This window comes from Chaetodon auriga, chromosome 19, assembly GCF_051107435.1.
Source record: "Chaetodon auriga isolate fChaAug3 chromosome 19, fChaAug3.hap1, whole genome shotgun sequence".
Lineage (NCBI taxonomy): Eukaryota > Metazoa > Chordata > Actinopteri > Chaetodontiformes > Chaetodontidae > Chaetodon > Chaetodon auriga.
Window position 1 is genome coordinate 13,096,834 of NC_135092.1, and position 20,950 is coordinate 13,117,783.

Consider the following 20,950-nt stretch of genomic DNA (forward strand, 5'->3'; position numbering starts at 1 on the left):
GCAACTTCAATTATGTGAAGCTGCAGTTCATTTTTATTATTGCTTCTTTTGATCTTTGTTACTCTAATGGGCAATGGAAAGTTTTTACACGTTAACAAGTAGCACATATTAGAGCGGAGAGTTTTCCCTTCCCTGCCCTGCTCTGTGTCTTGCTCCTGACAGGTGAGGGTGTGCAGTCTTCACCCTCTGCTCATGGTTGGCTCGACACTGGTGGGCTCCAGCCTCTCTGTTCTATCCCCCTGACAGCCAGCGCTGCCATGTTTTGGAAAGAGCGACTTACGATAAATAGCATTCCAGGTTTTGTGTGCTACGCGAAAGGTTATGTTGTCCTTTTTGGCTTGACAGACGCCTACAGTCTTTAAACAAAATTGAGACGTATGTGTGAAGCAGCAGGTGGACCAGTTTGTCATCCGGTCCATGGCTATCACTCTTCCTCATTCACTCTCTCTCTCACACACACACACACGTATATCTGCTCTTGTAAACACTTTACTGTACAATGCGGTCGCCTTTAGGTTGCACTGGGCAGCCTCCTTTTATACGTGGCTTTTGCGTCTTATTCTCCAGCAAGAAATCTTTTGATTTATTATCAGCTTTGGTTTATGCAGATTTAAACAACTATGCATCAAACAGAGTTTTATTTGACCCTTGCCAGTTCTCACTCAAACCATATGTCTTCAGCTGGCATTTGTATCACATTGTTAGACTTATCCAAACACAGTTGAGTGTGTGTCTGTGACTTCGCCGGCCACAGAGGAATCCTTCCCTGTCTGTTAGTAGCAGCTCTGCCTGTGTGTTTATACTCCTCTGCTGACCCCGTGACCCAAAGGTCACGATGCTCACTAAAGCAAGCAGCGGGGCACAGACACATTTGGACACACTCTGTCTGGCATAAGAGTTCGTGTGCGTGTGTGAGAGGTTGGCTACACATGTTTGTGTGTAGTCGGGTAGTTCAGTAAATAAATGTGTAAGTTTAAGGCTCGGGAAGTCACTTGCATGAATGAAAAGAGGTAATCTCCTGCTCGGACATCCACCGACCAGCAAACGCTGCCAACTGGGGTCAAAGGTGAAATGTTCCACCTTGTTTTAATCTAAACAACTTGGTTTTCTCAGATCATCGTCCACTCTAGTCGGCGGAAATACTGTGACAATTACTTTGGCTTGCCTAAATAATCCGCTTTCTCCAAGGGCTTTATTGAGGAATCTCCTCCTTTTTTCTTATTCTAACAGATAATAAAATCACATGAAGGCGAACTGCAAAGAATGATTGATCATTTGAATGTTGATACTAAAGTTTCAGCTGTAGTAAAAGAATAAAATATATACACACACACTTTAGTGGTTTTATGGATACATTAAGTGTGCTATTATTATCAGTGTGTGTTCAGTGTGAAATATAAACCTGTAACCATCAGGGATCTTAAACTGTGTGACATTTTGGAAAAAACCTCCCTATTTGCACATATAATGTGTAAAAAGTCTGTATTTGAATTCCTCCATCTCAGTGGTCCAGGTTGTGTAACATGTTGAAGGATTTCATGGAGGCTTCGGACATGCCTGTCAGACTGATCTACTGTTTTGCCGTTTGCTAACCCCTCGCCCTGCACCACGTACTGAAGCTGCCTGATGTTCATGAGACCGGCTGGAGCAAACTGTATCTCAATACAACTCTGATTTACTACGGTGGTGGATGGTGTTGATGACAAAATATGTTTTTAGGGATGGATATTTTATGAGCGATTCATAATGGTTGAGGATGAATTACATTTTCTGTCTGTTCACAGCACTGTGCGCACATGGGATCTGAACTCGGAGAAGAAGCACAAGTCTGTGTTCAAACCGCGCTCCTTCCAGGGGAAAAAGGTCATCCCCACATGCTGCACCTACAGCCGTGACGGGAAGCTCATTGCAGCAGGCTGCCAGGATGGCACCATCCAGATCTGGGACAGGAACCTCAGCGTGAGTCTCGAAGCACACACATACCAACCACCACAATGTGCAGCACCGTGTAAACACAGGATATCTGTTTAGTTATGGCCTCGGGTGCAGAGTCATGAGACACGGGTCATCCGGTCACAGGGCAGAGAGGTCAGAGTTCAACAAGTCACTGACCAACACTGACCAGAATTCAAAATGCCCCGCTTTAAAATGCATTTGTCCAAACTGGGGGTAGTTGAGAATAATATTACATAGCAGTGAGCTTGGGCCAGAGTCTCACATTCAATCCAAACTCTGGCAAAAGAGGAGTCTACGGCCATGTTAGAGGCTCTGTGAGGCTGTACTCAGACACAGCGCTGCTTTGAGCTAAATGCTAACATCAACATGCCACTAGAATGACTCAAAATAGCTGATTATGTAACTGAATTAACAGACTTATTATGATTGAGTTGAATTACCTGAATGTTACTGGGGGGCCCAATCACAATTTCCCGCTCTACATTTTCCACTATTAGTTAATTTGGCAATTAAGTGATCAAAGTGTTCACTCCATTCTTCAAGATTCACATGGTTGAGGTAATAGCTGATCTTGGCTCTCAAGTAGCATTGCTCTCACTTATTTGGCTGTTTTCACTCGAGTTATTCGACAAATCGGCAGAAAAATGACTTCCATTCAGGGCTGGAGAATGCATCTCCATCTTTCATCAAGTAGATCTTTTGGGTCTTTTGAATGTTTGATTGCTGATGGTTGCACGTTAACCCATACCTGCATGTCCTTCCATGAGACTGTCTTCTTGATGGCTGTCACAGCGACACATCTCTGGTTAGATCAGTGACAGTGGGTTTGGCGCCTTACGGCTCGCCTGCTGGTTCACATACTGAATTCACCTCCATGAAACAGATGGGAAGAGGAAAAAAGAAAGGAGAGCAGTGTGTTTCTGTTTGAGAGGGATTATTTTCAAAGATGACATATTTCGGGCATCATCCCAGTTTGGTGTTCTCTTACGATATGGCAGCCCCTTTTGCAGACATGGTTTCACAAGTTGCTTCCTCACAGTGTGAGAAATACTTTGTAGTCACTCACCTGGGAGTCCTAAAACACACTATAAACCCACATTTCTCTTTAGAAAATAAATTGATGGAGGACTTCACACAGATATTACTTAACACCTCAGACGATCAGTATCCGGTATGAGACATCTAGTTGTTTTTCTTCCTTCATTGTTTTGGCACATTTCTACTCTAATTCTTTTGTTCCACTTCATATCCTTTCATCTGTCCAGCGCCATGTGTGGACAAGGTTGAATGCTTCTATTATTTCATAAGAGAATAGTGACAGGGACAATTAAGCTGTAGTTAGTGAGTTGGAACAGCTTGATTGAACAGAGGAGCTTATCCAGATTAGTCAAATGGGAAGTAGGGTACATGATAATTATTCCGACAGACAACTTTGTAATCACACAAAAAAAGGCGTTAGATGGAGGATTTGTTTTCCTCTATACGTACTTGTCTAATGAAGGAGCGTTTGTGCTTCCATGTTGTATGAACTCCCACTTCTCCTCCACTCGCCCATCATCCCATCCCTGTGCTGCTCATAGCAGCAGGCTGCGAGTGATTGGGTTAAAGCTCTCCAAATTTATTACCCCTCTTTCTCCAAGCTAAATATTTACCCTGCGTCCCATAGCAGCTTACAATAGTCATGTCTGTTGCCTGACCACTGGAGCCTGTCCTGTCTGAATGGCTCAAGAATTTAGCTGGTGCCCTCTGCCCTAATCAGCAACCTGTGCTGCTGACTCCAATTCAGCCACAAGCCTAAAAAGGAGTTGACCTCCCGATGCTTTTATTGCCGCTCTCTCCCCAACTCAAAGGAAGCCTATCTCCTTTTGTATCACTACTATTACTCATGGCCAGAATATGCAGGCAGATCAATCATGATCAATCATGTTACATGACCTTGATCTAGAGCTCAGCCTGAAGAGAAGCTATTGAGGATGACACATCGTGCTCTTGAACCCTATCATGAGTTGATTGATCCTATGATGGCGAGTCAAGTAGGTCTCTTCTAGTGGACTGCCACAGAGAGTGATTGCATGCTCACTCTCTGACCAGAGGGGTCGGTGCCAGAATTACAAGGCTGCATTTAAATGGTTGCCAGGTAATGTGCACTCTGTGGAAGTTTATGCATTGAGGGGTGCAGGCCTTCGCTCAAAAACATTTCCGCAGAGACCTGGGGAATGTTATGATGTCATTGGCGGACTCAGATGTTTCCAGACTTCAAAGCAGGACCCCAAAAGAGGTGGTTTTGATGAACTACTCAGTTGAGACATGTTATCGTAAAAAGACCTGAAAACTTGCAGAAAAGGAGTTTTCTGCATTTGTTGGTGTTGTCACTGTGATCCTGCCTTAAATTATGAGAGAAACCAGCGTTCCCCAAGAAGTTCTAAATTAATCCAGAAATTAATTTTAAAGTTTCTTCATTTGTCATCCTTTGTAATTCTTGCCTTCAGCCTGTCTTCTTCTTTATCTCCACTCAACACCCTATTTTTATTCTAGTTAGACACAATTTATTGACACCAGCATAAATTAACCGGCAGTGCTGGCCAGCTCATAATTCACAGTGAGGACCGTCAACACAGTAATGCGACTCTGCACAGTATCACTATAAACTACAGTAGTAACTGTGGGTTATTAAAGATGGGGGCTGTGGAATATTAGAACAGACAATCACAGCAAAACTTCTTAAAGTCCAATGAAAATGTTTAGAAAACTGTCTAGGATCTGATAACTGGCTCGAGAACGTGCACGGCCCCCGCCATGAACATATCTTCATGGAAGCTTTTTAAATGAAACCAGACCAGTCCACCAGGCTATCTAAAGACAGTCTGATAGTAAACATTTATACTGGACCGCAGTCGCACAGCCTCCATTGTCCATGATTTCTGTCATGGCCCCGCAGCCTGATCTTCTCTCCTTTAACCCTTTTTACATGCGGTGACAGTCACTAAATAACCTTCAAAATGTGCTTTTTATCAAGTGAATGCTACAGCTTTCAGTGTCCATGTTTTAACCCTGAACAAAGACCTGAAAAGGTCTGCAGCTGAGACCTAGAAGAGTACAGTTACTTTAATGGAACGCACTTTCATATAATGTGGACACTCACTACAGCGTGATCCTCCAACACACACACACACACACACACGGCTTCACCATCACCACTTGTTGATTTCCATGAAAGATCAGAGCAGCTGTTCAGGACTTGTGCGGTTTGGCCACTCGATCCACACAAAGTAGCAGGGGTCAGAGTGAGATGTTACAACTGGCTGCACAGTGGGCATCAGTAAGTCTTTCAGGTGTGCGGTTGTAAAAGTATGGCGGCTGGGAAAGGCAGAGCTTCGCAGTATTTATATAATGATACTCAGATAGTGTGGTTGGGAACAGTTGGCCCTGTGGTAGATTGTTATCATAGTCTGCCGACGATGAAACCCAATGCTGTGTTCCTTCAGCTATTTATCAACTCCTGCTGCCGAACGGGAGTACATGTGTATTAGGGCTCCGTGTGTGTGCCCATGTGCATGTACTGCATGTATACACAGTCTTGTATGAATGGTATTTAAGCATAACTGTGTAGAAAAATACTCACATTGGCGTGCTGAGTAAAACCGTGACAATTTATCCCGACGCCTGTTTAGGCCGGGGAGAAGGGCACAGTTTACAGAGGATGTCACAAGGCGTGCAAGAAGTTTCAAACAGTGTATGAGAATCTGGTTTCACAAACCGGCTGTGTAGATTATCACAGGAAGCAAACACCACGGCATCTACCAATGCCAGCCAACATCAGGATAGTAAATAAACACTCAAGCTTTCACAACAGCAGTAAATGATCTAGAAATAGCTGGAGCGGGTGTATGTTTGCAACAAGCAGCTCGATTAACCACAAGCTACGTACTGAAGGCCCTACTTTGACTGAAGGATAGAGATTATTAATCAAGTTTAAGAAAGTGAAATCATTCTTACTATTTCCCGCTTTGTATTTTCTGAGGCTACAACATGTTTGACTGACCCATTTAGCGTACTTGTCTCTGCGTTCCTCTTCATAATTCACTCCAGAGTTGGACTTGTCTTTCTCCTCATTCCACCTGTTTCTCTGGCAGGATGAGAGAATTTTATTTTTAAATGTGTGTGTAAATGGACATGCAGAATGTGCTTCTTTTCATCTCACTGAAAACAATATAACATAACAGTACAACATAAAAGGGGGTTCAAACACAGCATGTACAAACAGCAGATGGAGTTAATCTTAGAAAGACGTCAGATGAAAAAAGAGAAAAAAAGAAAAAAAAACTTTGTGGAGTGATTCATCACAGGCCGAACAAGAGCTCATAACTTTTCGTACATGTTGACCTGAAAAAACCTGCGGCTATAGTGGAAAACATTCCTTTGAGGTCGCATCTCTGCGATTGTCTCTGGAATTACGCGAAGCAGATTTCATCACCTTCTCCTCGCAACATATTTACGGTGTAAGATCTACATGTTCGGTGCCATATGCTCTCTTCCTGCAAGCCTGCACCTCACAAACAACCAGACTGTCCTCTCCGCAAGACCCCTTTTTTATGATGTGCCATTGAGCTTCATGCAACAGTTCAGAAGACAAGATAATTACAAGAAAACGGTTCATTAGCATGCCCTCCAGTTCATAGTCCACTGAGCTCATTATGAATGGAAATATGTTTGGAGACGTGCCCATTGTCCATGTGCACATGACACAGCAGTTGATTGCATGATTGAAATGGGGCCTCCAATATCTTTATCTACTCACATGTTTGGCTGGGTTTAAGCCTTAAACTCTATGCTTTAGCAACTGTTTAGTAGGCCAGAGATAGCCAAGCTGTTCCACGTCTACTGTTAAATTAGAAAATGACGGGGGTTTTTTTTTTATCAAATTGACCTCTTGACTTTTATTTCTCAACCAAGTCAATTTCAATGCAGCACATAAAAGAATGGCTAGATAATCCGAGATAACAAACGGAGGGAATGGATTTGAGTCAAAGGTAATATGTGAGTAAAATGATGATGGGAGGCAGAAAATTACCCCTGAGAGACGACAGACGCTAAACGTCCAAGGCCTGAAAAAGTGGAGTCGTCGTTATCTACAGTTCAAGGTAACAGTGTTATCTGTCTCGTCCAAGTTAATAACTTCCCTCCATTTACTTTGGAAGTGAAGTATGGCCTCGTTTCCTACTTGTATCACATCACTCATTCACCTCACGCTCCACTCTCTCTTTGCCAGCACTTCTCTATCTTATCTGTCTTCCACACTCTGTGCTCACTTCAAATTCCTTATCCAGCGTCCCAAGTCAAAAGCCTGTATTGCTGCAATTCCCTTTTCACTGATTTATTTGCATTCCGTTTAGAATTAATGAAAATGTCGCTGTATAAACCAAGGCTATGTTTGTTTGAGTGTTAGCAAGCCTACTTCCCAGACTATTGCTTCACCGCTGTCTTTTAATGATCGATCTCTGTAATCTGGCTGCACTGAGTCCAGGTAAGACTGAGGCACTGGGAAGTAAAGGTGGGAGGAAGCCGAGGGAAGGCACAGGCAAGACGGCAGTGCAATTAGGGTCGAAACAATTGGTTGACTTGTTCACTGACAGAAAATGAATTGGCAGCAATTTTGATAATCAGTAAGGTGTTCAAGTCATTTATCAGTAAACAATTAACTGGAAAATAATAACTAGCTGCATCCATAAATGTAAAATCTAGAGTAAAAACTCAAGGTTATCCAGAGTAACATGAGTTTTAACATCACTGTATTTATTTATTGGTTATCTCCTTTTCCACTTCTGTCCATTGTCCACATTTTGAGTGGCCGTGTTCTTTCAGAGAGCTTTCCTTCTTGCTGTTCCTTTGTGTGTATGTGTGAGGAAGATAGAGAGAATTGTGTGTTTTGGGGTGGGGGTGGAGGTGGTGGTGGGGGGGGCGGGAGGTTGTTGCACTGGGTTATTTCCAGCCTGGAGCTGCAGACCTTGGCACACACACACATACACTGCAGTACAGTAGTACACCACTGAAAAAGTACATGGAATGGCTGGCCATCTTGGATACAGCTGTTCAGAGGAGAAGTAAAAATGCTTCTGTTTGCAAGAGGGGGCCAGGCCCGCAGTGGCTGGGATTAATTAGGAATATTTTGGATGACTTTTTAATTGGGGTAGAAAAATGTCATGGTTTCCAAAATGTCCCTAAAATGCCACCAGCACTCCCTGTTCTCCTAAAACTCTTACAACAACTCATTGTTTCAACTACAAAGGTGAGATTCCAGTCTGTTCTCGACCGCGTACAATGACCCTCGGCTGAAATGTCACTTAGCTGACTTGGTTTTCAGTGTTACATGCTGATCATCACAGCCAAGTTGAGTAAGATCACATTCTCATATACAGCAACATGCCGAGGAAATAGTTACAAGGGCAGAATTAAACACATGATTAGCCTGACGAAGACCTTGACGGTGGAAACTTTGCCTGCGAGGCTCTAATATTCAGGGTGCTGACTGCCTTTTTCCACTGTACGCAGCTATGTCTTATGCTGTATATGCACTGTCTCTGTTGAATTATATATGCCCATATGTAGGCCTTCAACTAAGGATTGTTTCCATTTTCAGTTTATCTGCAGATTATTTTCTCAATTAATCAATTAAACATTTGGTCCGTAAAATGTCTGAAAATAACAAACAATTCCCTGTAACTTTCCTAAAATCCAAGGTGACTTTGTAAAATTTCTTGTTTCTCAAAGACAGTTAGTTTACTATCACATAAGACAAATCAAATCACATTTGAGAAGCTTGAATGTGGGACATTTTTGTTGGAAAGGTGATTTTGATTATCAAAATAATTGCAGATTCATTTTCTTTCCTTTTCAGATCAATAAATAATTCAACTAAGTAGACTTCATGCCCATGTGTTTCAAACTCCACACCCCTAGTTTGTAACACCTCCTGCTAAAAAATGGTAGTTTACACACTAAGGATGGGAGTGAGACAGAGTCAAAAGGGCGAAGTTAGCCCACGGCTGCAGCTGAAATGGTGTCTGATGTGTGTTACTGGCTGGTGAACTGTATGCTGTAGGAATACTCCAATACTATTTCAGGTAGGAGCAAAGAAAAACTCAAAATACCTTCTGCCAGGCAGGCGCCCAAGCTTGCCAAGGTAAACCTCTGTGGTCTGCAGTCTTGTTAAAGAGTACGGTTAGTACGATGTGTTAAGTTGCCAGTATTTCATAAGGTGTAGTGGGCTCCATAGTTACACATATAGTACGGTGTTCTCGGAGGAAATGGAAACCGTGTGTTGTTTTGAAGACACAGAATGAAAAGGTCCTTTTGTTACTGCAGTGACCAACTGAAACATCTGCTGCTGAAGCAGAGCATTGACAGTTTGATACTGTAGTACATCAGGAGATTAGAAGAACTCTTTTTAATATCCATGAGCAGTGATGACCAAGGCAGCGTGTTTATGGAAAAGGCAGACAGAGCCAGGCCTGCACTATTTATTCATATTGTTCTGTACGTAACGATCAATTACATCTACCAGAGGTTTTTCCTGTCTCTGCAGTGTCCTTTTCTGTGATAAATATCAACAGAATAAGCATATATTTACAAAAATCAATGACGCTGATGAGGTAAAACATTAAAGATATCATGAATAGCTGGTCACTGCTGTTCATATAGGACCTGAGTCTGAAGCTGTAATTACACATCCCTACTAAGCCAGACCCTGTATAAATCTATGTGGTCAATGCACTGTTTGCTCTTTTTCTTCTTAGGTCCATACAAAGTTCCACTGTCGGCAGGCACACATTCCAGGATCAGACACCTCCTGCCTCTCCTTTTCCTACGATGGCATGACTCTCGCCTCACGCGGCGGTAAGTAAAGTATCTCGGTCTTACAGTATCCTCCAGACCGCATGGGCAGCAGTTGCACACATTGAGGTTGACAGTCCAGCTCAGAGCATCCAGTTTTTAAGTCTGATGCTTCATCCAAGGTGAAGGTTTTTTAGAGGAGAAGTAGCTTATCTCTTCCTGACAAGCTACAAATAAACAGGGACCACCACCAACAAAGGTGGGAGGGTCAGGAGGTTTCTAACAGAGACAAACAGGAATAAAAATCCTTCACTCAACATATTTCTGTAATGGAAAGAAAAATAACTAAGTCAAGAAAAGGCAGTATTTACAGTTTACCTGACGTCTCCATGTATTTTCTAGGTGATGACACCCTGAAGGTGTGGGATATACGCAACTTCAGGAAGCCTGTGAACGTAGCGACTGGACTGACCAACTACTTTCCCATGTGAGAATTTTTAGCTGTCATCTGAATTACTTGCTTGATTACCATAAGTTTATATGTGGAGTATGAACTGATTATATTGTATCGGTCATTTCCCCCATTAGGACCGACTGTTGTTTCAGCCCAGATGACAAGCTTCTTGTGACGGGGACCTCAGTGAAGAAAGACGAGGGAAATGGGAAGTTGGTTTTCTTTGACCGCGCTTCCTTTCAGAGGGTCTATGAAATAGAAGTCACCAAAGCAGTAAGTTCTGCCACAGTCTCCACACATCACAGCTGCACTCGCTGCAACATGTTTTTCAACTGGTTGATATAATATGTTGGTTTCAAACCGAAATGACCAAAAATGATGCAAAGAGTCCACAATGAAAGCTAATGAAACCAATGTGCATGTCATTTCTCCTCCACATAAGTAGTCTGAGCTCAAATAAAACTGCAGCATTAAAATGTTTTTATTTGGTTATAGCTGCCTGAAAACACAGCAGCAGTCATCTAAGGCCTCATTATGACAGAGCGAACAGATTTGACTGGCCTGATATGGGGATTTATTTAATTTCCTATTTTACCCAACATAGGATTATTCCAACGGATTAGACTTTCAGTCTTTTATTTGTATTTATTTTAGTCAGTATTTATTCATTTCTAACAGCAACTATGTCGAGGTCAACGGGAATTAAGAGAGGCAGTGGAAGATGAGAAGCGTTATGGAGGGGAGTGAAAGACAAGGTGGAAAGTTTAAAAAAGTGGTTAGAGGCAAGCGAGGAGAAAGTGGAGTAACGTGACCTTTCCTCACTGTGAGTTATTCCCACAAAGCTCTGGCAGAGCAGCTATTGATGCTTTTACACATACTGCCTTTGAGTTACATGTGAAATTAAATTATCAGCATGTTCCATTCACATGCACACACTGTACTGTCAAACACGTTAGCATGCTATGCACTTTATACTAATCCCGCTTCTCAGAAATCCATTTGGTGAAGGCAACCAGCCATAGGTGCTGAAATGAAGGGCAGAGGTGCTGTGCTCAGGAGAAAAACTTTTTTTTTTTTTGTTGTTGCTTCCTGCTCCTCCTCCTCTGTCTGTCCTTTTCAACAGATTTAGCACTGTGTATCTGTAGTCATAACAGTGCGGTCTGACAGAGGCTAATGGCTTCTAACTTGGTCTCCCCGGTTAAGGCATGACACTTTCACATGGGCCACTGAGTGAACATGTTTGAGAGAGGGGGGGAAAGAGACAAAAGCTGGGTTTGTGTGTCCGTGCATCCCCGTCCTGCCAGCCAGCTGCTGTTAGCTTGCAAACCTTGGCACAGCATCAACACTAAGTGCACACCCCGCTGCACAGTTGTACTCAAAGAGAGCAGGGGAGGGCAGCCTGTGTTTCTGGATGACCCATTTTATCTGAGATTTTATTTTTAATAAATAAAATTGTGTCATTGCCTTACCTAAACATGACTTTTTAGAAATATTCAAGCTGTCAATTTATATCAAAGGATAGCTGTTAAGTTAATTGTGAGCTGCACACGCGTATTAACTGAGAGACCTACATGAGCCTGACAGTCATCAAAAGTCAGTACAAAGAAAATCGTGGCGTTAAAATAGAATTGACTGAGTTCTGTGTTGGTTTCTTGTGATGACTAAATGCACTAAAAATAGCATTTTTAAACATCAGTACACCTACTGTCAGGAGCTCGGTGTACTGCCTTCCTTCATTCAGGAGGAACAACAACAATCTCTGTCTTACAATAATGTTCCACTATTGTTTGTGGAAGTAATTCTCAAAATGAAAACCACATTTTCTAATTGTGTAGAGAGCTGGAGCTCCTGTCTGCTGGAAGTTTGAAGGTGACGGTCCACAAAACCTGACGAATGCACTCCAGTTAAGACACTTCTGAATATTCACTGTCGATGATGTCGCTCAAAGACGTCAGGTGGTGTTATTAACTGATAAATCCACATATACACGGATGTCTGTCATCCAGATCAAGCCGTGGTCGTCGTCGTGTGTTGTATTTAGGTCTTCCTGCAGACTCTACATAAACTTCTAAACAGAATCAGCTGTAACATTTGCACGCACTTCACTGTGGTGACGATATGGCTATAGGCAGCATCAAAGAAAGACCCCAGACACTTTGGGTCAAAGAGTCTGTTTAGAACTTAACAACCCTCCTCCTCCGCCTCCTCCTCCTCCTCCGCCTCCTCCTTTGGATCACTTCGTGGACGTTTGTCTTCTCTTTCACTTTACTGAAGAGGGTAAACATTTGGAAGTGATTTTTCCATTGGCCTTTCACTTGTTCCACCATCTCCCATCAGTTTTACTGGAAGGGACGGCAGCAAAGCCTCTTCCTGTCTGATCGCCATTTGTGCTGCACAGAAATCCAGCAGATTTCCCACAAAAAACAAAGCAGGCTCGCGACCGGTACAGGCTGCCAGTTGCCTTGGCAATGATTTTATTTGTGTTAATTGTATTAACCGCTCAAAATTTATGTTGTAATGATTAAAATACTTGATAGTAAAATGGAAATATGCTTTGAAGCCGTTCTCATATTTCTCACAGCCATATAACTTTATTTAATTGCTCCCGTTGACATAAAAGCCATGGTTTGTGCGTCAACATGTCGTGTTGGGTGGCGCCAGGACACATGTTGTGTTGCAGAATCGCGCTCTCGTGAACTTCAGAAATCAGAATTCAGAAAAGTGGCTGTTAATGGGAGTTATCAGCATTCGTTGGTAACTGAGATCAATTACTGTCATATTGCTAAATTGTAGAGACTTTTTGGTACATTTCTTTGTCTTTTTGAACTTCACTGGAGAAACAGAAATATAGAGCGGTTTAGAGAAGTATACATCGAGTTCTAGGGGGTTAGGGTTAGCCGCCAGACTGCCCAGCCTCGACCATTTTGATGTCCTGTATTTTTGGATTGACCTTTCAGGGTGTTTTACTGTATGTTGAGATCACCCTCTGGATTCAGCCCCTCCTTCCAAGCCACTGACCATTACACTAACAACGTGAATGTAACGTAATTGCCGGCTCTAAATTATATCGGAAGCTTTACCCCCGTTAAAAAAAAAAAAAAAAAAAGATTTTGATGCGTTGAAATATAGTTTTGCAGCAGATCAGTTATTCCTAGGTTGACGTGCACTCAGTGAACCTGATGAATGTGCTATTTACTATGTTTACATCAGCCGTCTGCTCCTCCGATGGCCAGAGGATTTAAGTGCAGCCTTTTTGAACGTGGCGTACGAGGCTGGCGAGCGAAAGGACGGGCCACCAATCATTTCTAACTAAACAGTCTACATAACCCTAGACCTGGATTGTGGGGTGCACTTGGGAGGGCAGGCTGTTTTAGGCCCATTTGGTCAGACACTAAAGCATCTTTTAGTCCATCAAAGGGGGCAGAAATCAGGTGAGACACTGCTGAAAAAGACAGCTGTTGCATCTCTGTCCCTGATTTCTTGTCAAGTCTCTCTTGCCTGTCCAGCCAAGCTTGAAAGGTAGACGCAGGTCTTAACTCTGTTCTTTCTTGTGCATCTTATCAAGTAAATCTTCCAAGATTTAGGAGCCAGTTGTTCCAGCAAGGCAGTCCATCCTGATTACAGACTTCTCGGACGTGTGCCCACTCAGTGTGCAGCTGAGGTGCTAAGTCTCGAGTTCTCCTTTCCCCAGGCTGCTCCATTCAGCTGGCCTGCGTAGCCGAGTCTGTCAGAAGCGGCGCACATTTGGATCCACTCACCAGCGACGGGGAAAACGAGGAACACAGCTGTGACTGTTGTGTCCCATTAGTGCTGCATAACTTTATTTCATAATCAGCACACGGATTGGGCAAGTGGCTGTTGTCTTATTTATACCTAATCAGTGGTGTTTTAATCTGATGGGACGTGGACGGCTGCTACTGAAGAACTGACTGATTAAAGTTTCCTCCTTCGTGGCGTGATGTAATTTGGTGGACGTGAAGTGTAAACAGGGGTTCCTAGAGTGTAAACACGCGGCTCTGAATTTCTGGAAAGCAGTCTTACTGTTGGCTCTGGGCTCCTCAGTGGATCCAGCTGGTGTGGGCCCCACCGAACAGGTCTTCTCTTTCTGTTTGACTTGTTTCACCGTTGACAGAAGGATTTGTTTGGGTCTGAAGAGGTTGTTTTCTGAACTTGATGTTTTCTCTGCCTGCTTTGGGTGGTGTTGTGTTGCCCTGCTGTGTGTTGGGTGAGTTCCTCGAGCTTTTACAGTACCCGTGCAGTGTAACAGAATCCCTAACTGTCATCACTACCTTCCCTCACGTGTAGGGACTGTCCGCGTTGCTTCAGCAACCCTGACGGAGCAATTTATAACCCATTACACATCCACACTGAAGCACATCCACAGAGGGCAGACTTCAATTGTTCATACATGTTAAAACATGTTGTGTTGAACATTATCAACTGTGACCCCATGTATGAGTATGCGAGGCTCATGTTAAGCAGATCCTGTTTAAAGCATTTTCCAGATCTTTCTATCAATTACAGCCGGCTCGTGATCTGGTTGAGCAGATTAACCCTCATCTGTCCCGCAGCTATACATCACTGAGCTGCTGGCCTGATCGTGTAGATGTGCATGTTTGAGGTTTTGGCCAAATTTAAGCAGATTGTGAAACATTCTGTTGGTACAAAGTCTTAATTATGTCGCGTACTTGAAATGTTGGAATGCTTTTAAGTACGTTTCTTTACGAGGTGACTCACCGTATAAGAATAATGGTTGGATCTAACGTTTTATTTGATGACTCAGAGTTGCATTTTATTGTTTTCTCATTGTCACGTTGAAGTAAAATCACAAACAAGCCGCGCTTGCATTGGCCCTTTACACACAAGTACTTGTGTTAGTGCGTGTCTGTCCTCTGCATGCGTGCGCGAGTGTGTGTGATCGTGTGTATGTGTGTGATTGAGACTCCTTCCACTGGTATCCTGGTGGGAAGCTGAACAGCTGGGCGCTAAGCAGCTTTCACCATCACAGAATCTGGACGTCCCAGTCGTAGTCCTACCCACCCCCCATCCTACGCCCCTGCCCCAGACCCCCGCCCCCCTAGATTGCTTACTGTGTTCCACATAAAGACAAATGCTAACTCTCCAAAACATTCAGTGCAACTACAGGACATGCACGTCTGCATGCATAGATGTGTGTTAACGATGACACACACAGAAGCTTGTGATGCTCTAACAGTGTGTGTGAAGAAAGGAGGCGCTGCTGCAGGAAGTCTACTGTAGCTCACATATCAGAGAGTGAACAGAGGGTCTTCATCACTGTCCAGCAACTGTGTGTGTGTGTGTATTTCTCTCTGCCCCTCTTTTGCTCTCTCTCTCTCTCTCTCTCACACACACACACACACACACACACACACACCTCTGGATAAATGTGGTCACATTTGCCTATTGGCACTGGGCCATCTGTCACACACAGACTGAGGGATCCAGCCCTCATCCCAACAACCAAATATAGTCAACCAGAGCAGCAGAGCACGCTGGGCCTGATCCCCACTGCACCACAACCAGCCTGGGTCACAGCAGACACATCTTTACAGATCTGACCCTCAGCAGAGAAAGTTGCTCACAGCCTGCTGTGGGTTGGTATTACAAAGCATGACCTCCTTTCCTCACTTGTGCCACCTTCAGTTACTGCACAAGAAAACATGTAACTTCATGTTGTTGTTCCTGTCTGTCTGTGTACTCCAGAGCGTCGTCCGCTGCCTGTGGCACCCAAAACTCAACCAGATAATGGTGGGAACCGGGAATGGACTGGCCAAGGTCTACTATGACCCTGTTAAAAGCCACAGGTATGTTCAGGTGTTTTGTTATCTTCTAATCTTCTCTTCATAAAAACCATGAAAGAGCCATACTGTTGCACTGAATAACATATTTCTTCAGCTTGTCAAAGCCGTGCAAACATTAGCATGACATCAGCCCAATCTGCCCGTGGTGTGGGCTGAAAATGCAGGAAAAACAATGATTTGATCCAAATTTTTTAGGGTCCTGCTTCTTAAAGTCCCCCTCCTCTCAAAAACGTGTTCTGAGAGTTGAATGTTGGAGCGTCACTGTGCAGGATGATGTACAGTACGGTACATAAATAGTTTGGAAGCCAATCCTGGTCCAGTATTCCACTAATGCAGGTGTGATGTGGAGGATTTTTTTAATGAGGGAGAAGGAGAAGATAAAATTTTAAGGGTTTTAGTACAGTGTTTTCTATACATCTTAAAACAGCTTATTTTCTGTCTCTGTGTTACTCAAGCCAAACACCAGAGCTCAATCATTTATTGTTATTCCCAATCGTAAATATGTCACCCATTGCATCTGTATGGCCCTTTATGTATCTTGAAGTATTTTAGACAGCAGTGGTAGTCCTGTGGCATGGCGGCATGATACCTTTAAATAGCATCATTTGTAATCCACCGGCTCTTTTGCAGGGGGGCTAAGCTGTGCGTAGTGAAGAACAAGCGGAAAGAGAAACAAGCAGAGACGCTAACACAGGATTACATCATCACACGTAAGTTCTTCCCTGTCTGTACACGGGAGACAAAAACCACGCTAATGAACTTTGAACTTAATCTCCTGCTCTCCCACCTTGCTGTGCACGGCGCGCAGTTTCACAAATCACCGTCTCGAAGCCCTCCACCAGCTTAGCCCACCTTCATCCTTCATCAAGCACTGTGTGTTTTAACAAGAGAGGACATCACACGTGGATATTCTGAGCATCCTCCTTCTCAGACATCAGGAATAAAACTACCAACCTCTCTCTCTCACACACACACACACACACACACACAAACATTCAAACACACTCTCACAGGCCCATTAGCTGATGGTGTAGGGTTTGGATGAGTGGATGGACAGCCGGAGGGCACTGTGCCACGCGGCGGTCATGTGGTCTGCAGTCACGCCGGATCACGCTAAGGACAGCCGCCTGCCCCATCTCTGCTGGCGTGATCTCTGGCTGGTCCACGCCACCCACACAAACACACACACACACACACACACACACACACAAACTACCCCCCTACCTGTCATCCTGTCATATCACCAACACACGAGGCTGTCATCTCTTTTGTGCGTGCCTCACGCTCCTTTGACCCCAGACTGAAGTCATGAACCTTCAGGAACCGAACAGCTGCCGACACGTCCTCCCTGATTGGCTGCTACGACCCAAGTCAGACGCCATTTATTGTTTGGGCTACTGCAGCCTTTTCAGATTCATCATGTGATTTCATTGCCATGCCAACAGGGTGTGAAGTAGGCAGGCATTTGACTGCCACGAGCGGCGAGTGACGCACTTGATGCCCTGGCACTGGAAAATTAGAGGGGACAGGAAGCAAGTGATGGCCCATTGAGAAAAGCGAGGGAATCTGTTAACAGTAACCTTTTTGCTTAATGTAGCGTGGAGGAGAAGAATTAACACTGAACAGCGACAGGGCTCCTGAATGGAAAATCACTTTATCTAGCCCTTTACTAAAGTGTCTCTTTGTAACCCCTGAGGATAAGAGCAGAGCATACACTCACTTTACGCAAATGCTCACACACACACACACACACACATATACTTTCTCTTCCTACACACCTTTGAGGGCACTCATTCACACTCACTCATGCACACGTTCACTCACACACTCCTGGATTTAAGTGCTCGGGGCCTTTATTGTGATAGTGTTCACAAAAGTGTGAAGAGCAGCGGAGTGATCGTCCGAATCTAAACACGAATGAATATGTTGGTGTGCACTATTGCAGAAAGAGTACACAAGAGGAGGGACGCTACCAGAGGTCAACAGGTGCTTGTATTTCTGCGTACGTTTTTCTGTAGTAGTCGGCGCGATTGTGTTTCTGCACCTCCTGAGTGAAAACAACTGCTAAATCTCAGCTTTCCCCTCTGTCTTCATGCAGCGAGGCAGTGCGACACACAGGCTACAAACACTGAACATATTGCAGGCGCCCTGCCTGCTTATTTGCGCGGCTGTGTTTTGTGATCTTGCAGTTTGAGTCACCTAAGCGACTTGATTATCTTTGTTTACCCCGTGTGTCTCCAGCTCATGCCTTACCCATGTTCAGAGAGGCCCGGCAGCGGAGTACACGAAAACAGCTGGAGAAGGACAGACTTGACCCAAAGAAATCCCACAAACCCGAGCCGCCTGTGTCTGGACCAGGTAAAGTGCTTTGTTTTCTCCTCTCCTTGCTGGTCTTAGAATTAAAAAAACAGCAACAAGAAAGCAGACCAAAGAGGAACCCTTACTAACATGTGAATGTGAGTGTAGCAGCGAGGCACGGCTGCAGTTGTTTTTAAAGCGTATTGTTGTCAGCGTTCTTAACTGGATGAATGCATGATTCCGTTTGAGGCAGATGTACAAATCCACAGTTGTTGATGTGTTCACTATTACGCAATCCAGCTGAAGTGGAGAGCTGTGACCGCGCCGCTCCCGCTTGGCCTCTCAGAGCTCCACTGTAGCCTGCTCCTGCCTCATATTTTTTTTAACTGCTGCGACATAACGCTGCATTTTGAACTTTCTCTGGACCCCGTGGTCGGTCACTTTCTATTTTTTCTGTAACGCACTCTCTCACAAATGCCACACCTTTGCATGATCATGGATAGAGTGTGAGCTTCGGTCCAGCAATCCGAGGTGCCAGACTACATTTCCTGCTAGACCGTGTTCCAGCTGGCTCATTGCTGTGTTTTGTTGTTTTTTTTTTTTCCCACTTTCACTCAGTTTTTCTTTCAGTGCTATATACTTACAATCTAATGGTTCCCCAGTGCAAATGTTTTTGCGATGTTAATGCGTTTAGACATGGAACATACGAGAAGTAGCCAAATTTCAAAAAGGAGGTCATGAAAAATCTTATGAAATAAGAAATTTTGCCAAGTTTGCAACAGAACTACTTCAAAACGCCATGACTAATGCAGATAAAATGTTGTGCATCCAAAGGACGTTGTCATTGATATATTTAGCATGTTAGCATTTCTTTGTTTTCTTTACTGTAATAAATTGTGAAAGTGAAAAAAAGAAATTGCATAAAAGTTCGGCTTACATAATAAAGACTTTACACGTGAAAACACCGCTCAGGGAAATGACATTAATTAGCAATCGTTGGAGCGGCAAGTATGAAAACAGTCTGCGAATGAAAATGTAGGTCCGTTTTATAAAAATAACCAGTGGTTTCTAGATGACAGCCTCTGTTCACATTGTTTACTCTCTGTGTAGAATGACTTTGCACAAGTGCGAGGTAATGTTTGGCGGCTGGCTCGATGCTTACAAGCAATGGAAAGAGGTGCCTCTCAATCCCCCAAACAACCTCGCTGCCCAATTACAGCAGGAAATCCCTGCATGTTTAAGTATGGCAATGCATGTGTGTTTGTGTGTGTGTGCGCACAAGCAAGTGTGTGTCTTATCCTTCATCTTTTAAGACAACCGTAATAATTCCCTCTCTGGAAAGCGGGACATTTTTTCCAGCAAAAGCTCCATTAAGTGCAGTCAAATGCAGCCAAAAGCGTAACATAAGCAAAGAGCAGTGCGGCTCTGATGCAGTGCTGTCGAGTGCAAGAATGCAGTGAGTGTACAATTCTATCCAAAGTCATAAAAACTCCTGATGTGATGATATTCCAGTAATTAAAAAGAAATGGTGCTGAAAACTGAGCGTAACCTTTGTGCACATCCCCGTTACATTTTCTGTAGTTAAAGGTTATGTAAAGTCATAAAGTAAACTAACATTTCTTGTGGATTTAACATTTAATGGATTTACTGTGATTACCTGTCCAGGTGATCATAAAATTAAAGGAACGTTTGAGGAACTTTGCTTATTGGCTCCCTGGCTGAGAGCTAGCATTGGCGTAAAGACTGCAATCAGAGGCAAACGGCAAGCCTGGTCCTCTCCAAAGATCAGGAATCCATCAGCCAGCACCTCTAAAGCCCACCGATTAACACGCCGCGTCTGGTGTGTTTGATCTGTACACAAACAGAAATGTAAAAGCAATGTCTAGAAACATCAGACATACTGTATCTGTACATGTGCTATTTGCTTGCAGTGATGGCAGGTGATGCCACTGTCTGCAGTGTTTAGCAGATCACAGATGAAAGACTAGCCAACAGTAGATAGTGTCAGGTCCGTCTGGTGGAAGTCTAGTTTGCACAGATTTGTATGATATGTACATTTTATTCGTTTAAGTGTGCCATTGTGATGCTACCACTGGGGGGCTAAATCTACAATGTCACACAATGTCCCATCTGTTTTGGAAATGTGTCGAAAAAAAGTCTCGACTGCGTCTAATCCGGTCATCATGTGTCCTGACAGGTCGTGGAGGAAGAGTTGCGGCTCATGGTGGAACTCTGTCTTCATTCATTGTGAAGAACATCGCTTTAGATAAAACGGATGACAGTAACCCACGAGCAGCCATCCTGCGTCACGCCAAGGAGGCTTTAGAGAACCCTTACTGGGTCGCTCCGGCATACACACAGTAAGAAAACCTTGTATCTTCATTTGTAAAAAAAAAAACATGAATCATTTACTCTCTGTCCATCTCACTTCTCGTCTCTTCTTCACTCACTCATCTTCTCTCATTTCTGGCTTAGCCGACAGTGTAAGATGAGTATTGGGAGTGCTGTGTGTTCTATTGTGATGGCGCTTGGGTTTCTTCCTGCCGGTGTGACACATAAATGTTTAAAGAGTTGTACAGTTTTACAGGTA

The 20,950-nt window shown here is 43.7% G+C and overlaps 1 protein-coding gene across 1 annotated transcript in view; it reads left to right on the forward strand.

Annotated features, from left to right (window-relative positions):
* Window positions 1–20,950, forward strand: part of wdr70 (WD repeat domain 70) — a 35,451-nt gene that overhangs the window by 12,798 nt on the left and 1,703 nt on the right. The window contains exons 10-17 of the mRNA XM_076757914.1: window positions 1,785–1,959; window positions 9,750–9,849; window positions 10,189–10,273; window positions 10,375–10,513; window positions 15,965–16,065; window positions 16,693–16,772; window positions 18,304–18,420; window positions 20,558–20,720. Coding sequence (XP_076614029.1) covers window positions 1,785–1,959; window positions 9,750–9,849; window positions 10,189–10,273; window positions 10,375–10,513; window positions 15,965–16,065; window positions 16,693–16,772; window positions 18,304–18,420; window positions 20,558–20,720 — 960 coding nt within the window. The remainder of the gene's footprint in view (window positions 1–1,784; window positions 1,960–9,749; window positions 9,850–10,188; window positions 10,274–10,374; window positions 10,514–15,964; window positions 16,066–16,692; window positions 16,773–18,303; window positions 18,421–20,557; window positions 20,721–20,950) is intronic.